This window comes from Rana temporaria, chromosome 3 (genome assembly GCF_905171775.1).
Source record: "Rana temporaria chromosome 3, aRanTem1.1, whole genome shotgun sequence".
Classification (NCBI taxonomy): Eukaryota; Metazoa; Chordata; class Amphibia; order Anura; family Ranidae; genus Rana; species Rana temporaria.
Window position 1 is genome coordinate 139,530,189 of NC_053491.1, and position 19,680 is coordinate 139,549,868.

Sequence of the window (19,680 nt, forward strand, 5' to 3'; positions counted from 1 at the left end):
TTATGCCAGACGGATGGAAAATAGGGTCTCCATCCGTCTGGCTTTCACAGACAGGATCGGATAGCAGCAGGCGTCAGTGGGCATGTCACCGCTGACATCCACCTCTCCATAGGAATGAATGGAGAGTTTGATCAGGTTCGCCTGAAAAACTGACAGGAGGACCTGATTGGAAAGCCCATGTGAATGGGGCCAAAGAGTCAAGGGAATTCTCCTGAATGGGACACAAACATAAATAAATAAATTTACTTTGGCTTTAATCATTCCCTACTCTACCAAAACTAAAAGAACATGTTTTTGCCATAAACTCACTTACATTTCATTACCGGTTGAACAATAAAATGAATAAAACATAATTTACTTGCAGTTAACTGTTAGGGCCTATTAACATGGTTGATTAGTTCATTCTGAGAGGATTTGCCCTATGCCCATTCTGCATGTGGTAACTGTGGCCAGCAGCCACATGGCCAGATTTGGTAGTGTATACAAATCAGTGGCCAGTGCCCCCACTGTCTGTGATTAGGGATTCTAACTGAATTTGAAAGCAGACAGATTATATCCAGGAATGACGTTTGTGGCTGCGTACAAACTAGCCACAGATAATCATCTAGTTTGTATGCGGCCAAAGCACAGAGTGCCGCTGTATCTAATGCAGCATTTAGCTACATCTGAATGCAGAAGCCTATCCACTATCAAGGCTTTAGGGGACTTGGCTTAGCATTGGAACTCTGTGGTTAAAGGACCCCACCACAAAGCAGGCATCTGCAGGTGTACCCTATGTGCACACATGTTGGAAGGACATGTGGTAAACTATATACAATCAGTAATATGAGGTTTATCATTAAACAAAGCCCTGAAGTCCTATTCTACAAATACAACATATAGAACTTTTCTGGATTCAGCAGGAAGACATGCATCAGAGTATTTCTTCCATCGATCCCTCCAGTCTAGGACCTGAAACCACATTAAGCAATGCTGAGGCTAGTGGTGTAAACAGTGTCATTGACACTATTGGGTAGTATTTTTACATTTGATTCATATGTGGTGTCATAAAGAACTGTGGAAAACTTCTCAACAAGAAAGCTTATATCTGGGCATTTGCAGCTGGCTGTTTGTCAGTTTCTGCTCATATGATATATGTATAAATTCCCATTTCTTACATTTATTTGCCCAGCTAAGTTAAACCCTAACAGCATATTTTCCCTTCTCTACAGATGATGGCAATGCCTAAGGCATTAAGAGGTATGTACAGCGTAAGGCTGATTAATATACGAGCATGGCACTTAGATGGACAAATTGTGAAATGTTTATACGTGCTTCTGCCTTTATATTTGCATGGCTTCTTGTGGACAAACTGTGATTTGTAATATTAGGCATTATGTATGTTTTATGTTATGTTGCAGTTCCTTTTATCTAGTCTCAAGGAAGACTTTTTATTAGTTTGCGGATATCTAAATTGCACATATACCCAGACTAAGGACAATAAATGACCCGTATTTACATGTTCTGAACAAGCAGTAAAAGAGCTTTAAAACAGGTCCTTGCCCACCTCTCTAGCTGCTTGTATTGTAAAGCAATCTATTCTCAAGGGTCCTCAAAGATCACAATAAAAAAGACTGTCAGTTTTTAACAGGTTGGTAACACCTGTTGTGTGCTTACGTTAGAGTAGGGGTGGGCAATTCATTTTCTCATGGTGCCACATGAGAAACTGTTATGGATGGCCACCCACAAGAACTGTAAAATAACAGCCAGGAGGGGCTGTTCACATGCTGCGGTCCAGGCAATTTTATACTTTAGGTGCAGAGTTTTACACATGGCATGGCTTGTCAAGCTTATCTATTGAGTTCAATGGGGCTATGCCGCAACCCCATGCAATGCAAGTAATTTCGGCACAGTAGTGTGGCATTATAGGGTTCAATCAGGCGGTGAGGGAGCGATATAACACCTCCTTACTGCCTGTCAAATGCCCTTTGAAAAGCACTATGATTGAAAGGAGTGAAGAAACTTACATGCTCAGGCCGTGTTCACACATATGTGAATTGGGTGCAGGTTTCTCGCATCCAATTCGCATGACAGGAGAGTGTGATCGGCTTGCAATGGAGTCGTTTCACACACCTCTGGCATGGCCACGGTCTGCACTTAGAAAGGGTCCTGTGCATCTTTGGTTCTGATTCAGGTGCGAATTCTGGAGAAAATTCAGACCTGATTCGCACCTAAATCGGTGAACAAGGACGCACCAGACCCCCTGCTGTGACCCACGGTCGCAGCATGTGTGAACCCAGCATCAAAGAGGCATGCTGAGAGTGGAGGCATCGAAGGCCAAACAGAGACAGCCAAAGGGCCAGATGGGGCCATCATTTTGCCAGGTCTGCATTAGAGGGATGGAAGGCTGCTGTCATAGCAAAAAATGGGATGTTAGTGCCTCTGTTGTGAACTTTAAAATTGAAAATATATCTATAGTCAAAATTTAGAATCATATAATCTTTTTCACATTGCATTTAATTTACTTCCAGCCTACTCCTCCTAGGCTACATGTACACTAGCCTACCCTGACCGCGAACGCGGGAAAAAGCAAAATGTTCAATACACGACCCGCGTTTTTTTACAACGATTTTGCAGTGGTTTGTGCGTTCCCACGGCCGGCTGTTTAAAAGTTCCTATTGCTTAATGTGATTCTTCTGCATTCAGGAGAGGGAGATTGAAGCTTACCTAAACTCTGCTGCCCCTAAACTCTGCTAAAAGCCTATGTGTACATGGACACATAGGCTTTTATGGAGTTGAGTTTAGGAGCTTGGGCAAAAAAAAGCCAATAAACTCAAATTTAGGAGCTGCTAGTGTACATGAAGCCTTAAAGCGGAGGTACGTTCATCGCGGGAACACGCCTAATTTAAATGATCCACGCCCCTACCCGGATCATTTGAATTAGGCGGGCTTGTGCCCGGGAAATTTACGCTAGGCCGCCGCAACTTTACAAACAAGTGCTTTGTGAATCAAGCACTTGCCCGTAAAACTTGCGGCGGCGTAACGTAAATGCGATATGTTACACCGCCGCAGATCTACGTGAATCTGCTCCCTAGTCACTAAGTCTGTTATTTTTCATCTTTCTTTAACAGACCATGCTGTCCAGCAAAATTGGCATTTAGAGGAATGAGACAAAACATTTAACACTGTTAGGGGTTCTTTCATTGGGCAGCTTTTATTTATTTATGTAAAACCCTTTTCCCAGAAAAAAAAACTGTTGCTGTAGCTGTTCAAGTTAGCTAAATCTGTATCTAACACTACCCTTTTCCCAGATCTGACAAGGCTGCTGTCCAAAAGTGCCTTTTGTTGCTTCTCCAATAGAGTAGAGATGCACTATAACAGGAGAAAAAAAGAAAACAAATGTAGCCACCACATTTTAGGTTGGCTAAGCTGCAGTATATTCAATCTTTGTTTTTAGGTTTAATATTGCTTTAGTCTATACTTGCAGGCATTGCATTCTAGCCAAATTGTTTAGGCATGTTTCTCAGATTTGATCAAAACCCTTATTTTGCACTACAACTGCATTTTTGTGCTTTCTCTGTGTACCACCAATATGTGGCATTTAGAAGATCTACAATAGAATAATGTAATCTTGAATCAGTTGCCACTGTCAGCTTGTCAAGTCCTACATAGATCTTTGCTTAAAGGGAACCTGTCATAAATATGGACCCCAAAAAAACATAGGGGGCCGGATTCAGCAAGGATTTACGCCGGCGTATCTATAGATACGCAGCGTAAATTCAAAGCTGCGCCGGCGTATCTTCTTTCTGTATTCAGAAAGCAAGATACGCCGACATTAGCCTAAGATCCGACTGGCGTAAGTCTCTTACACTGTCGTATCTTAGGGTGCATATTTACGCTGGCCGCTAGGTGGCGCTTCCGTCGTTTTCGGCGTAGAATATGCAAATGACCTAGATATGCCGATTCACAAATTTACGTACGCCCGGCGCTATTTTTTTACGTTGTTTACGTTATTAATGGAGGAATATTTAGGCGAATGATTTGAGCACATTTTCACATAAATGAACAGAACACAGAAATGTGGCATTTGTCAGTGAATCTTATCAGTGAACCAAAATCCTAACACACTAAGAATTGTAATGCCCCGTACACACGATCAGATTTTCCATTGAAAAAACCTTGGATGTTTTTTCCAACGGAATTCCGCTGAAGCTTGGCTTGCATACACACGGTCACACAAAAGTTATCTGAACTTTTGACATTTAAGAACGTGGTGACGTACAACACTACGACGAGCCGAGAAAATGAAGTTCAATACTTCCAAGCATGCGTCAAATTGTTTCCGAGCATGCGTCGAAATTTTGTGCGTCGGAATTGTTACAGACAATCTGAAAAAACAAGCTCTCAATCTTTTGCTGGCGGAAATTCCGACAGCAAAGTCTGATGGAGCATACATACGGTTCAAATTTCCATTCAAAAGCTCACATCTGACTTTTGCTGTTGGAATTTCCGATTGTGTGTACAGGGCATTAGAGAAGATAATAGTTTGCAATGCCTCTTACATTACATTGTATACTACATTTTATGGTTATTGCAAAGCGCATCATATCACTAAACAACCTTGACAATTAGTTCTGGCTAAAAAGAATTTGGTACAGAGCTTTCACTGCAAATGTTGGTATGATGTGGATTATGATGTTATATTGACAGTACCATGAGTTGTCACCAGAAAAAGGGGTCTCAAAAGATTTCTACTCTGATGCTATTCTGTTGACAATTTAAAAGTTTGGATTTATCACAACTTTAAACTTTAATCATGTGACAACATGGAAGATCATTACTTCTCAGGCCTCGTACACACGACCGAACATGTCTGCTGAAACTGGTCCGCGGACCAGTTTCAGCAGAAATGTTCGGTCGTGTGTACGGCCGGGCCGGACAATTTTCCGGCGGATCGGACAGGTTTCCAGCGGACGAATGTTTCTTAGCATGCTAAGAAACATGTCCGCTGGAAGCCTGTCCGTCGGACATGTTCGGTCGTCTGTACGACTTACCGGACATGTCCGCTCAGCCGAAAGCCCTCGCATGCGTCGAAGTGATTCGACGCATGCGTGGAAGCATTGACCTTCCACGGTCGCGCACGTCGCCGCGTCAGACGGCGCGGCCACATCACCTGTCCGCGCGGATTTCGGTTTGATGGTGTGTACAACCATCAGACCAAAATCTCAGAGCGGACATGTCCGATGAAAACGGTCCGCGGACCGTTTTTCATCAAGGGCATGTCCCTCGTGTGTACGAGGCCTTAAATATTTATAAGTTGTCATTGCTTGTATATAAACACAGTCATAATGCTGACCCTAAAGCTGGCCATACACTGATTGAATTTTGGCCGGATTCTGATGAACCGGACACAATTTGAGCAGTTGGTGGCCTTGTTACCACCTTACCACCCAACATCTTTCAATGGGAAAATCCAAGGAGCCAGACAGATAATTCTTGGCAGAATAGCAACTGCACCCAATCAGCTGCAGTCACTGTTCAGCAGCGCCCCACAGTATCTGACAGCCTCTGGCACTAACTGTCGAATTAGTCCATTCACACTGTATAGCATTAATGAAGGAATATGTTAAATTCTCTTAGTATAATAGTACAGATACTCCTCGTTTAACAACTTACCTGTTTAACGACCGCTCGGACTAATGACCAGCTCTCCCCACCCGAACGATGTGCTGTACATCATTATATTGTACAGTACAGTACAGTACAGAATTTTTTTTTTTGTTCTGTACTTATGCATATTAAAACAACGTTATTTAGCTGGAGTTTTGTGTTTAGACCTTTTTTTCCACGATACATTAAAGTACAGTAGTTAAAAATGCTTAAAATATTGATCACTTGTGGCTCCTCGTTTAACGACCAATTCGTTTAACGACCTGGTCTTTGGAACGGAACCTGGTCGTTAAGCGAGGAGTACCTGTATATGGCCAGCTTTACTACAGCTTCTGACACTCTCTCTATATCTTTCTCTGTGTCAGCAGTGAGGGTCACTGTATTCCACAGGTGCATACAGTGACACAAGATGATTAGTAGTTTAGTATGTTCTGCTTATCCTTTTTTTTGCAATATGGCTGTCTCTAAACACATGACAGAATTCATGTGGCAGAAAAAAGGCTGATGTGTTTAAATCTACAGTTACTGACGTACACCCTGTGCTACCAAAAATATTGTGTATTGGTTGACCTGCCCATGCAGGAAAACAGTATGTGGGGAGGACCATCAACGTTTTTCCGTTAGAGTGAAATGAACAGCTTACAACATTAAAAGGGCCTAACCAGTCATCATGTTCCTAAACATTATTCATGTTATCACAACAGAGACCCTAAAGGCACACAATTTCTCATTATAGATAAGTATGTGCCCCCATAGAGAGGTACCTATAAAAAAAGGGGGGTCTCTGCGTTGGAAACTTTCTGGATTTATGTTGAAGTCCTACTCCCCACAGGGAATGAATGTGAAGTGGGACAATAACAACTTTATTAATACATCATTAATTGTTCTTTACTGTATCAAAATGTATATTATTGACTCTGAGGCCTCGTACACACGATAGAGTTTCTCGGCAGAATTCGGCGAGAAACTCGGTCAGAGCCGGATTCTGCCGAGAAACTCTGTCGTGTGTACACTTTCGGCAAGATGGAGCCGCCGAGGAACTCGTCGAGAAAATAGAGAACATGTTTTCTATTTTCTCGTTGTTCTATGGGAGCTCTCGGCCCGGCTTCAGGGCTGAACTCGCCGAGGAACTCGACGTGTTTGGCACGTCGAGTTCCTCGGCCGTGTGTACGAGGCCTGACTTTTGCTTGATATTTTTACTGGATATTCATGTCCTTACAAGTCTTCAGTTTTCGGGTGGGTTTATGTATTCAAATGGGAGAATGGGGGAATTTTCATATGCAATATATAATTACACAAGACATCTCCCATTTTTACCAATTTTTATTATAACCCCTTTTTTAATTATCATTATTAGTTTTCATTATCAACATTTTTATACATTTATATATATATATATATATATATATATATAAATATATATCTATATATTTAGTGTACATTTTTTCTACATATATTTTTCATGGCACTATTAAAGTGGTTGTAAAGCCTTACAGAACACTTTCACCTAGATTAAGGCTCACCTGTAGGGGCTTAAAAATATTTCCTAAACCTACATGGTTTAGGGGATATTTGCAATGTTCCCGAACAATGCCGTCTTCTGTGCATGTGCTGATGTAATCGGCGCATGCGCACTCTCGAAAGGGCATGCTGTGCCGTTATAAGCTGGGGTCATGCCGTGACTGCCGGCTCACGCGCACATGCATGGGAGTGACGTCACGTGACTCCGGCCAGTCACAGAGCCGAAGTTCGCGGGCCCTGGAAGGAAGAGGGGTGAAGAATGGACTCTTCCAGCCTGCCAAGGAAATCGGCTTCGGTTTCAGGTAAGTGACACATAATGGGTACTATGCGATGCATAGTAGCCCATTATGCTTTACCTTTGCAGGGAAACAATGGGGAAGTAAAACCCATCAGGGTTTACTTCCTCTTTAACTTTACTCCATGAGATCGGCATGCTCAAACTTTTTTTGATGGTTTATGAGCCTGATTGATTTTGTTTGAGCTTGGCTTTGCTATCCCTGACATTTACATGGAATCTGCCTGGCTTAGTTTGTGTTCCTTTGTGGAGCGAAGGGGCGTGGATTTTACTATGTAATTTCTGAGTTACGATGCGCAGTCCCCCAACACGGATTCAGGAAATGTCTTGCAAGACCGGTCACATGGTTATGTGTGTTAACGTCAGAGCAACACAATTTCTAGGAAACAGTGGGAGTCATATTAAGTGGTGCATGCGCGTTTTCGCCAATTCAAGCAAAAACGAGGCTCGAAGCGCACGCCCAACGCCATCTTAGATTGGATACTGGCCTGGCCATATGGGACACTAGGACATTAATTAATTTCCATTGCGCAATGTATCTATTTAAACGCAATGACTAGTGGGGACCAGTGGCGGCTGGTGCTCAAAATTTTTGGGGGGGCGCAAAGGAAAAAAAAAATTGCAGTCTCACTGTGCCCAAACGCAGCCACTGTTACATGCCATCAAATGCAGCCACTGTGCCATCAATTCGCACCACTGTGCTATGCCATTAAACGCAGTCACTGTGCCATGCCATCAAATGCAGTCACTGTGCCATCAATTCGCACCACTGTGCCATCAATTCGCACCACTGTGCCATGCCATTAAACGCAGTCACTGTGCCATGCCATCAAATGCAGTCACTGTGCCATCAATTCGCACCACTGTGCCATCAATTCGCACCACTGTGCCATGCCATTAAACGCAGTCACTGTGCCATCCATTGTCACCACTGTGCCATGCCATTAAACGCAGCCACTGTGCCATACATTGTCACCACTGTGCCATGCCATTAAACGCAGCCACTGTGCCATCCATTGTCACCACTGTGCCATCCATTGTCACCACTGTGCCATACATTGTCACCACTGTGCCATGCCATTAAACGCAGCCACTGTGCCATACATTGTCACCACTGTGCCATGCCATTAAACGCAGTCACTGTGCCATCCATTGTCACCACTGTGCCATGCCATTAAACGCAGCCACTGTGCCATACATTGTCACCACTGTGCCATGCCATTAAACACAGCCACTGTGCCATCCATTGTCACCACTGTGCCATACATTGTCACCACTGTGCCATGCCATTAAACGCAGCCACTGTGCCATACATTGTCACCACTGTGCCATGCCATTAAACGCAGCCTCTGTGCCATACATTGTCACCACTGTGCCATGCCATTAAACGCAGCCACTGTGCCATCCATTGTCACCACTGTGCCATCCATTGTCACCACTGTGCCATGCCATTAAACGCAGCCACTGTGCCATACATTGTCACCACTGTGCCATGCCATTAAACGCAGCCACTGTGCCATACATTGTCACCACTGTGCCATCCATTGTCACCACTGTGCCATGCCATTAAACGCAGCCACTGTGCCATCCATTGTCACCACTGTGCCATGCCATTAAACGCAGCCACTGTGCCCTTTAATGGTCGCCGCTGTGCCAATTGTCCCCACTGTGCCCTGTAAATTGCGTTCTTCCCCCCCCCCCCCCGCCCGGCACTTACCTTTACTGGAGTCAGGCATCCACGTCCCACGATGTCTTCTCCCGCCCTCGATGACTGACAGGCGTCTCAGCCAATCAGGTTACAGGTAGCCAGAACCGGCCAACGTGATTGGCTGAGACGCCTGTCATCTTATTCAAGGGGCGTACAGTCTGTGCGCTCCGAGAATAAGCTTCCGGGACCCGAGGGCTGTATTGGGAAAGCCTATCAGAGCCGTTGGCTTTGATAGACATTTCCCTACAGCCAACCAGCTGGCGTTATTCAGATGGCCGGACATTGAGCGCCGACCATCTGAATAACAGCGGCGAAAATAACATAGATTCGTGCAATGCATGAATCTATGTTATTTCACTCAGTGGCGGTGAGAGCCAGAGGGGGCGGCGCTCCAGCGCCCTCTATGGACGAACCACCACTGGTGGGGACCCTTCCAGGCCATTGCGTACCACATGTTCTCTAATGCCGCGTACACACAATCGGTTCGTCTGATGAAAACGGTCTGGTGGACCGTTTTCATCAGACGAACCGATCGTGTGTGGGCCCCATCGGTGAAAAAACTTAGAACCTGTTTTAAAATTATCTGATGGTTAAAAAAACGATAGAAAAAAACTATCGTCTGTGGGGAAATCCATCGATTAAAAATCAACGCATGCTCAGAATCAAGTCGACGCATGCTCGGAAGCATTGGACTTCATTTTTCTCAGCACGTTGTTGTGTTTTACATCACTGCGTTCTGACACGATCGTTTTTTTTAACTGATGGTGTGTAGGCCAGACTGATGAAAGTCAGCTTCATCGGATATCTGATGAAAAAATCCATCAGACCGTTTTCATCGGATGAACCGATCGTTAGACTATACTCATGCTGGACAAGTTGTTAAGCGCTGTGTGGTCATATTATTGTAAGTGTTCTGTACCTTTTAAAAATAATATTTAAGGATTCACGGATTGTGTGATGCAACAAAGAGAGTGGCGTCCCGTCCATACTGATATGGTGTGAGAATTTTGGAGCTGTCCACGTTAAGATACAGATGGATAATTTCCCTGGTAAATACATGTTCACATCAGCTCATATGACTCAGTGTCGCTGGTATTTGAAGTCCAACGTTCTGTTTACTCTTCTTTGGTTGGTGGATGCTGAAATTCATCGAATGTGAACATAAGGACACTCAGGGGTGGCTATTTAACAGTTATCTGATGAACACCACTGGGATTTGTAGAGTGGATTCCTTTTCACATTTTTTTTTACTTTATTCGTTAAATATTTTTTACACTTTTGTATCCTTTTGCACTTTGCACTTTATATATAACTTGTACCTTGAGATTGTAAGTGTCTTTTAATTTGGACATTCTGCATATAGATTCACATTGTGAATTTAGAAGGTTTATATATGCTTGTATACTTATGCAGCGCACAACATTTACTCATTTATTGGGTTTGTTACACAAAATTCCCCAGACTGAACAGGGTGCCACATACACTTTATTGACACTGGAAGAGGAATGTGAGAGCAGCAGCTTTTGCTACCACATAGAGGTATCAAGACTCTCGGATGTGTTGACCCCTAGGAAACCTTGATCTGTTATAGAAAAAAAGAGAAGAATTTGAAAGAACAGATGCTAAAGCTATACAGACACATCAAACACTGCAACTTTTTGAAGGAATTGTTATGTCTGGTGACAGGTTTCTCTTCAAGTTAAAGTTATGTCTGGAGACTTTGGGTCTCCTTAAGAGTATCGGTAGTCCTGAAGGCATTATTACATTTGCCATCCAGTTTGTCCATTTGAGAACCAATATCAATGATACAGTATAGACCACAATGCCGCGTACACACGATCGTAATTTCCAACAGAAAAAGTTTGACGTGAGCTTTTGGTCGGAAATTCCGTGTGTGGAATTTCCGACAGGAAAAATTTGAAAGCTTGCTTCTCAAAATTTCCGACAGGAAAAGTTCTTGTCGAAATTCCGATCATCTGTCTGGAATTCCGACACACAAAAAAACACGCATTCTCGGAATGAATTAGAACGCATGCTCGGAATCATGAACTTCATTTTTCACAGCTCGTTGTAGTTTTGTCAGTCACCGCATTCTTGACAGTCAGAATTTAGTGTGACCGTGTGTATGCAACACAAGTTTGAGACAAAATTCCATCCAAAATCTATGGTTTTCTTGTCGGAATTTTCGATCGTGTGTACGCGGCATACGACTTTGCAGTTTCAAAAACTTTACGTGATGTATTGTCTATATAATGCAATGAGAAGCGTCCTTGTAGGGAGCATAGCTGTGGTTCGCTAGTCTATTGAATGAAATGGTACTTAGAAAATCTAAACCAACAAGTTCTAGAGTTACCAACCTAACAACAAAAATAACGACACAAATCAGGAAGAGCTTTTCTTTAGGTTAGTTACTAGACTCCTCACCCACATCTCTAGGGAGATGAAGTTAAAATGTATAGTCAAAACGTTTTAATTGTCTTTATATAGAAGTGGGGACGAGTTGAAAGACCTGTCAGTAATCAGGTGTAATAGCCCATTTAAAAGGATGCTAAAGCTGGGTGGAAAGGGTGTAAACAACACAGTTTGTATTGTGTAGGTTTTATTTACAAGTTGGTTGTTCTTTTGTATATTTCGGAATGGTGACATTTCAAAGTAAATATTAATGGTCAAAAATGAGGTTGCTGAGTTTACTGCACTGTTACTATTAATATTTTGTTGTTTAAGATACATTTTTATTTTCCAGTCATTTACATCTAAATGATTTGACTTTTTGCAGGTCTCTTATGTTAATATTTTTATTAGCAAGCACAAGTGGAGAAAACTATGGAAACGTTTTTATACACCATCACGCTACATGGAGAAGACTTCAATGTACGAGGACGTTTCAGAAGTAAATTTTACACAATTGGTTTAGAATAGAAGAATATTGATCTGTACCCACTTGGACTATACCCCGGCTCTATGTTTTCTACTAACTCCTCTAATGTATGGCTGGGACTGCACCACATACAGTATTTGGATAAAATGTTATTCAGTGTTTCATAAGTGGTTATGGATTATTTTCTATCATTCTACATGAGTTGTGCACATTGCTTATGATAAAATATCAAAGGTTTTTAGGTTTGAGTCGGGCATGTTTGCCACATGTTATATGTTCTTTACTGATTAATTTCTTCAATTTATAGATCACAAGAATCTGCTTATTTATTGCAATGAATGCATATATTAATCTGGCACTAAAAGTCTTAAAGATAGGTGCAGTTTTGAAACACATTAGCACTTTGGATGTCTCCCTGCAAACAAAGCAGGGTTGTAAGTAAAACATTTTGCCTTTTCTTTCTCTTATTCATCTTGTTTAAATACTAGCATCCGGGTTACAACAAGTATAAAACACTTTCAAATTACTTTAAGCTAGTGTCCCAACGTGAGGAAAATTTGGTGTAAAGTTATATCAAACAAGACAAGTCAATGGGCCATATCCACAAAAGAGATACTCCGGCGTAAGCCGTCGTATCTCTGGTTCTAACTTTGGAACTGATCCTCAGAAGCAGTTTTCCTAAGTTAGGCAGAAGATCCGACATCTGTAAGGACTTACAACTGCCGGATCTTAGGATGCAGTACCGCATCCGCCACTGGGGCATTTCGAGTCGAATGCCTCTGTTAGTATGCAAATTAGCTACTTAGGGCGATCCTCAAAGCTTTTGTACCTAGTTTTTACGCCGTAAGTGTTAGTTTTGCCGTGTGTAAAACTAGGGCTTGCTTTTACAAAGTGTAAAGTTAGTCACACCCTTGTAAAGGCCCATTCAAGCGACGGCATTTGGTATATGCATTCCCGAGGGAGAACTCCATGCCAAATTTTCAATGAAAAAAACGGCATGGGTTCCCCCTCAGGAGCATTCCAGGCCCTTTGGGTCTGGTATTGGGTTTGTAGAGAGAGACCCCCCTCCGCCGCAAAAATGTGACGTAGGGGGTCCCCCTACAATCCATACCAGAACCCGTATCCAAAGCACGCTACCCCCGGCCAGCCAGGAAGGGAGTGGGGACGAGCGAGCGCCCCCCCCCCCCCCTCCTGAGCCGGGCCAGGCCGCATCTCCTCAACATGGGGGGGTAGGGTGCTCTGGGGCAGGGGGGCGCACTGCGGGCCCCCCACCCCAGAGCACACCTGTCCCCATTTGATGAGGACAGGACCTCTTCCCGACAACCCATGCCATTGGTTGTCGGGGTCTGCGGGCGGATGCTTAATCGGAATCGTGGGAGTCCCCTTTAATAAGGGGGCCCCCAGATACCGGCCCCCCACCCTAAGTGAATGGATATGGGGTACATCGTACCCCTATCCATTCACCTGTAGGCAAAAAGTAAAAGTTAATAAACACACAACACAAGGCTTTTTAAAATATTTTATTATTCTGCTCCGGACGCCCCCCCTGTCTTCGTTATTAGCTCAATTACCAGGGGGGGCTTCTTCTTCCACTCTCCGGGGGTGTTCCGCTCTCCGGGGGTGTTCCGCTCTCCGGGGGGGCTTCTCCGGACTCCGGGGGGCTTCTTCCATCTTCTCCCCTCTTCCGCTCTTGACTCGGCGAACCCCGGTTCTTCTGCAGCTCTCCGGTGCCTTCTTCTTCAGCGCTGGCTGCCTGCTATGTTTGTGTGTTAGCTCGATTTCAAACAGGCAGCCAGCGCGGTCTTCTGTGACGTCAGGGTCTTCTGGTCTTCTGTTCTTCCGATGTTGCCTCGTCGCCTGTTGTCGCTGTAATGATGGAAGCGCGCCTTGCATCACATTTATATAGGCATCGCCGTCCCATCATGCTCCGGTAGGTACCCACGTGGTGGGTGCCTACCCACGTGCACCCACCACGTGGGTACCTACCGGAGCATGATGGGACGGCGATGCCTATATAAATGTGATGCAAGGCGCGCTTCCATCATTACAGCGACAAGAGGCGACGAGGCAACATAGGAAGAACAGAAGACCCTGACATCACAGAAGACCGCGCCGGCTGCCTGTTTGAAATCGAGCTAACACACAAACATAGCAGGCAGCCAGCGCTGAAGAAGAAGGCACCGGAGAGCTGCAGAAGAACCGGGGTTCGCCGAGTCAAGAGCGGAAGAGGGGAGAAGATGGAAGAAGCCCCCCGGAGTCCGGAGAAGCCCCCCCGGAGTCCGGAGAAGCCCCCCCGGAGAGCGGAACACCCCCGGAGAGCGGAACACCCCCGGAGAGTGGAAGAAGAAGCCCCCCCTGGTAATTGAGCTAATAACGAAGACAGGGGGGGCGTCCGGAGCAGAATAATAAAATATTTTAAAAAGCCTTGTGTTGTGTGTTTATTAACTTTTACTTTTTGCCTACAGGTGAATGGATAGGGGTACGATGTACCCCATATCCATTCACTTAGGGTGGGGGGCCGGTATCTGGGGGCCCCCTTATTAAAGGGGACTCCCAGATTCCGATAAGCCTCCGCCCGCAGACCCCGACAACCAATGGCAAGGGTTGTCGGGAAGAGGTCCTGTCCTCATCAACATGGGGACAGGGTGCTCTGGGGTGGGGGGGCCCGCAGTGCGCCCCCCTGCCCCAGAGCACCCAACCCCCCCATGTTGAGGGCATGCGGCCTGGCACGGCTCAGGAGGGGGGGGGGCGCTCGCTCGTCCCCACTCCCTTCCTGGCTGGCCGGGTAGCGTGCTTTGGATACGGGTCTGGTATGGATTGTAGGGGGACCCCCTACGTCAATTTTGCGGCGGAGGGGGGTCTCCTTACAACCCATACCAGACCTAAGGGCCTGGTATGCTCCTGAGGGGGAACCCATGCCGTTTTTTTCATTGAAAATTGGCATGGAGTTCTCCCTCTCAGGAATGCATGCCGAGCGACGCTGTCATTTTTTTTTAAAATTATTTGTTTTCCCGGCGCGTCTTTTTTTCACCCGTCGTAACTTTAGTGTCCCGTCGCAATCCACAAAGCCGCCCGGCGTCAATTACGTTCGCGCGATGCACGTCGGGAAAATGACGTCACGCGCATGCGCAGTACGGCCGGCGCGGGAGCGCGCCTCATTTAAATTGTAAACGCCCCCCGGAGAGGAGGAACGCCTTACGACGGCGGCACTTAACTTACACTGCTTGAAATTTTTACGTAAGTGCTTTGAGGATCAGGCACTTAGGTAAAAACTTTAAGTCAGTGTAACTTAACTGCTGAAAGTTAAGTTACGCCGCCTGGCTGAGGATTTGGCCCAATATCTCTTTGGATATGCATGCATCTTAAAGTTTGCTCATAATTACTGGCCAAGGGCACGTAGGATGGGCCCATTGTCTGATTGCTGCATCTTTTACCTTCTATGTTTGGTGAACACATCTGGTTTATACTCAACAGAAAGCTGTTGCTTCATAGAAATCTTTGTTTTTGGCCCCTGGCACCAAAGTAAGGAAGCAGAATAGTATTTAATTTTAAAGTTTAATAAAGCACATTCACTTTTTTTAGAACATAATATACGTGAAAAACAGGCTGCTTCTTTTATAAATTTATTAATTAAATATCATTTTGACATAATTGTTTTTTGCACAGTAGAGTATAAACGCATTTGTACAGGTTACATCAGCATGAGATAAATGAATCTCAGTCTTTTTTGCAGTGTCAGTGGAAGATTGTATTTGCTATAACCAATTAACCTCATTTCAGGTCATAAATGAAAAACATGGGAGTCTAGATAGCATTAAAAAAAGGTGCCAAATCATAAATATCTTTATGAAGAGATGTGCTTTATAGTAGATTCCTACTTCATCAATATTAATAAAGATGTTTACATGAGATAATATGAAATATAATATTTATTTAAATTAAGGAGACATTATTGAAGTTGCCTGCTTACGCTTTCATACACAGTATTTCCTTTTCCTTACAAATTCTAAGAAAAATGATGCAAAGCACTTTTTATTCCCCAGTGCTAAAGTCCAGAAGTGATGGTATATCTGATAGATATTGCCAGATATGTAGAACCATATTAACATGTTAACCATTTGACATGCATATACCTCTTTCAGGTTAATAAATGCGTATTTGTTCAAAACGTGAAACATTGGTTTCCATTGTTAAAATAAATAGGCTGTCAAAAGAGAAGTCAAAAAGGCTAGTCCATATTTAAATCAAATGTTTTGTGATGGTGCTTTTCCAAACCTGCATTATACAAGTGGAAATATGGACAAGTGGTTAGCTCTTCACAGTATGGAAGTTGTATTTGTTACAGTAATAATAGTGATGCAGCATATATTTAAGATTTTACGGCAGACGGAGACTTGCCCTTTTCTCCATCAACAAACATATTAGTTTGTTGTATTACAGTAGTTTTCAGGCTCTTTGAATGTTCCTCTGGTATTAATGTGAAGCAACAGGAATGTCTAGACTAGCCATGGTATTTATGTCTTTAACCTGTTTCCACACATCTTACATGTACGTAATAGTCAGTATGGTGCAGTTCTGATCATTACATTACAAATATGACTAATGTATTTGTGGTTTAGATCAAAGAAACATTACAGTGTTTTCCATTGGGAATCAATAATGTGTATCATGTGTATAAGCAAATATACTTTTTACATTTACAGAGAAAGACATTCCCAAACGTAAGGTTTTAGAAGCCTTGATTGTATATAACTCCATTCTGTGGGTCTTAGAAAGATATATTAGTACTGTAAATAGTTTATTTATAATAAAGTAACATTTGTACTGTTAAATTCTACTATAAATGATATTGTCATAAATTGTCATAAATGTCAACTATTGAGGGTATAATTTCCTACATACTGTAGGCACTATGGATATTTAAGTCCACGGAGGTCATTGCTCCTGAAAAAATATTAAACTAGTTAAAACTTGCTTTTTTTGCTTATCTGTGAAAACAAGGATACAGCTGCAAGGTGGTATTACCAGCATTTCTACACAAATGTTTCTAAAAAGTCTGATCTTCAACTAAGTCACAATCTTAGACAAAACCAATCTAATTTTTCAATCAATTTAAGTAATATTTCTTGGACATCTTCCTTGAACAGAGCTTTAGGCCATGCCACATAATCTCAGTTTGGTTGACATTGGGTAAAAGGACTCTGATTTGGCCATTTTAGATGCCTCTTTAACCAAACTCGATGTGCCTTTTTATAGGACAGAGCACCTTCAAACCACATATTTAATCTCTTTGCCTGCAATACCTGAATACAATTATACCTTTTCAAGATTTCATATCCTTAAGGTCCATATACTGTACCATTAAGGAGCTTGATTTTTAAGCCATGTGTTCAATTGATAAAAAACAATTAAAATGTTGTATACATTGTTTTGTTGAACACGACTCTCTTTATTAAGATTATTATTATTTCTTAGATGAAGATCAGACCATATCAATAGGAGCTATTCATGTAGAAATCCAAGTAATCTTTAAAATGTGAACATTTTCTTGTAACGATACAAAGGTTATATTACACATTTATGTTAAACAACTACTGTGCATAAAATGACTGGTAAGAAGTGGTATGTTAGTGCTATTATGTTGATTCTGTGTTGTTATAGGATTGACACTTAATTTGCACATTTTCTGTTTTGCTGTTATTTACACTTAAAATACCCCTTGCACTGCTGACAGCAGCCTGTCAATATGTTAACACTGTAGATAAGACTGCTTCGATGCAGATGCAAAGCTCTTTATTATCCCCTTTGTTCTTCTGGAACATGGTCACAACACTAAGGAGCAACGACAGACCATGCAGCAATACCGTAATACCTTTTTTTTATTATTATTGTGCCAGAGAAAAGCTAATGTGATCTTAACACCTAAATTTAATTTTTGTTTATAAAATTTTAAATCATAAGGGAAGAATTCCAAGTGTTGATAAAGCTTGATATATTTCCTTCTTTGAAGAAATGTTATCATGTGTGATAATACATCTTGCTTGGTATGCCATTATTTTATAATGTGAATGGTCATATCATAGCTTTATGACTTAGCCCCGTAGCGTGTACTCACCAGCCTATGTTAGTCTTGTGTGCCCCCTGTTTCCTGCAAGCTAGTGTGTGGAAAAGCAAGATGTGACAGGGTCTATAATAATCTACCTTTCAAACATCACTATAAGTGGCTCCAAACTTTTTCATGACCTTAAGTAGGTAGGCAGGGCTTTAATAATATGTGGACTAGCCTTATATGGTATAGAAGGTAAGACTTGGTACAACACATCCAGGTTACTCTAAAGCAGTGGTCTCCAAACTGCGGCCTCCTGCTTATATCCAGCCCTTGGGGTACTACTATTTCTCCCACTGACAATAACCATGGGGCACAATTCCTTCCACTAAAAACCAATGACAAGGCATTATTCCTTCCACTGATACCATCATTGAAGCACTATTCCTAATGCTTAGCTACAGTACACAGTGGATGATAGCAACAGTAAGTACCTGCACCTGGCGTTCTCAGTGTACTGTAGCTCAGTTATTGGAGGATTAAGGGATAGGCAAAGCAGAAGTGGCCAAATTTCCTTTACAATAAAACTTCTAACACATATTTTTGCATGTTTTTCTCTGTGAAATGTCAAAGAAGGATTTACTGTTTCACTGCTAAAATATAAGCACCAAATAACAGTCAAACCAGCTCACCAAGCATAGATTTCTGGTTTGCCTTTTATAAAACATAGATACTAATAAAAAAAAAAATGCTCATCTGCGTTTCTTACTCTGCATCGTAGCCTAGCAACTGGATTGTAAATGAGTGGTCAAAGCAGGATGCACACACATTTCCTCTTTGGACGACACTTCCATGCTTTTACTGCCCTGACCACAACTGTACATCTTCAGATCTGCTCTCCACTGCCTAAATCACCCCTCCTGTCTAAACCCTGTTTTCTCCTTTCTTCCTATTTTTAGTAGACCTGTTTTAATGTTATCTACAATGAAATATAAAATCCTTGTTTTATGTTTCATTTAGCAATTCAACAGCAAAATAAAACCTTTTTTATTTTTACTATGTAGCATGGGAAGTGCTTTCATTCCTTTTTTTAATGAATTGGTGCTTACCCAGCTCTCATCACAGGCAGATGTTTATGGCACATCTCCAGTTCTGCTCCCTACTGCCTGACTCCATTCCCCTTCTACAAAGGCTTGTTCAACTGCTTCAACACTGTACTCAGAACTTAAGTGACCACTTACAAAAAGGTTGGACAACAATGCTTTAGAGCAGGGACTCCAAACTTTCTAAACAAATGGCCAGTTTACTGTTCTTCACTTTAGGGGGGGGGGGACAGGCTGTCCCTGAGTAGAAAATGCCCTGGTGTCAATGGGAGCAAACAATGTCCCATCATTGGTATCAGTGGAAGGAATAGGTGGGCCACCTGTGCAATGATCTAGGGAACGTAGGTTAGATAGCTCAGCACTAAACCTTCCAACAAGAACCTACTTTCCTTGATCACATTACAAGACTGTGGAGGAGGTTTAAGATTTGCACAGGATTTACATGTAAGAAGTGCACATAGAATTAAAAGAAATAAATAA

At 42.7% G+C, this 19,680-nt stretch overlaps 1 protein-coding gene across 2 annotated transcripts in view; it reads left to right on the forward strand.

Moving 5' to 3' along the window:
- Window positions 1–12,215, forward strand: part of LHFPL3 (LHFPL tetraspan subfamily member 3) — a 75,637-nt gene extending 63,422 nt beyond the window's left edge. The window contains exons 3-4 of one of the 2 annotated variants that reach the window (XM_040343495.1): window positions 1,212–1,239; window positions 11,950–12,215. In XM_040343495.1, coding sequence (XP_040199429.1) covers window positions 1,212–1,228 — 17 coding nt within the window. In that variant the 3' untranslated portion in view covers window positions 1,229–1,239; window positions 11,950–12,215. The remainder of the gene's footprint in view (window positions 1–1,211; window positions 1,240–11,949) is intronic. The other variant, XM_040343496.1, reaches the window with a different exon arrangement.
- Window positions 12,216–19,680: the final 7,465 nt, after the last annotated feature.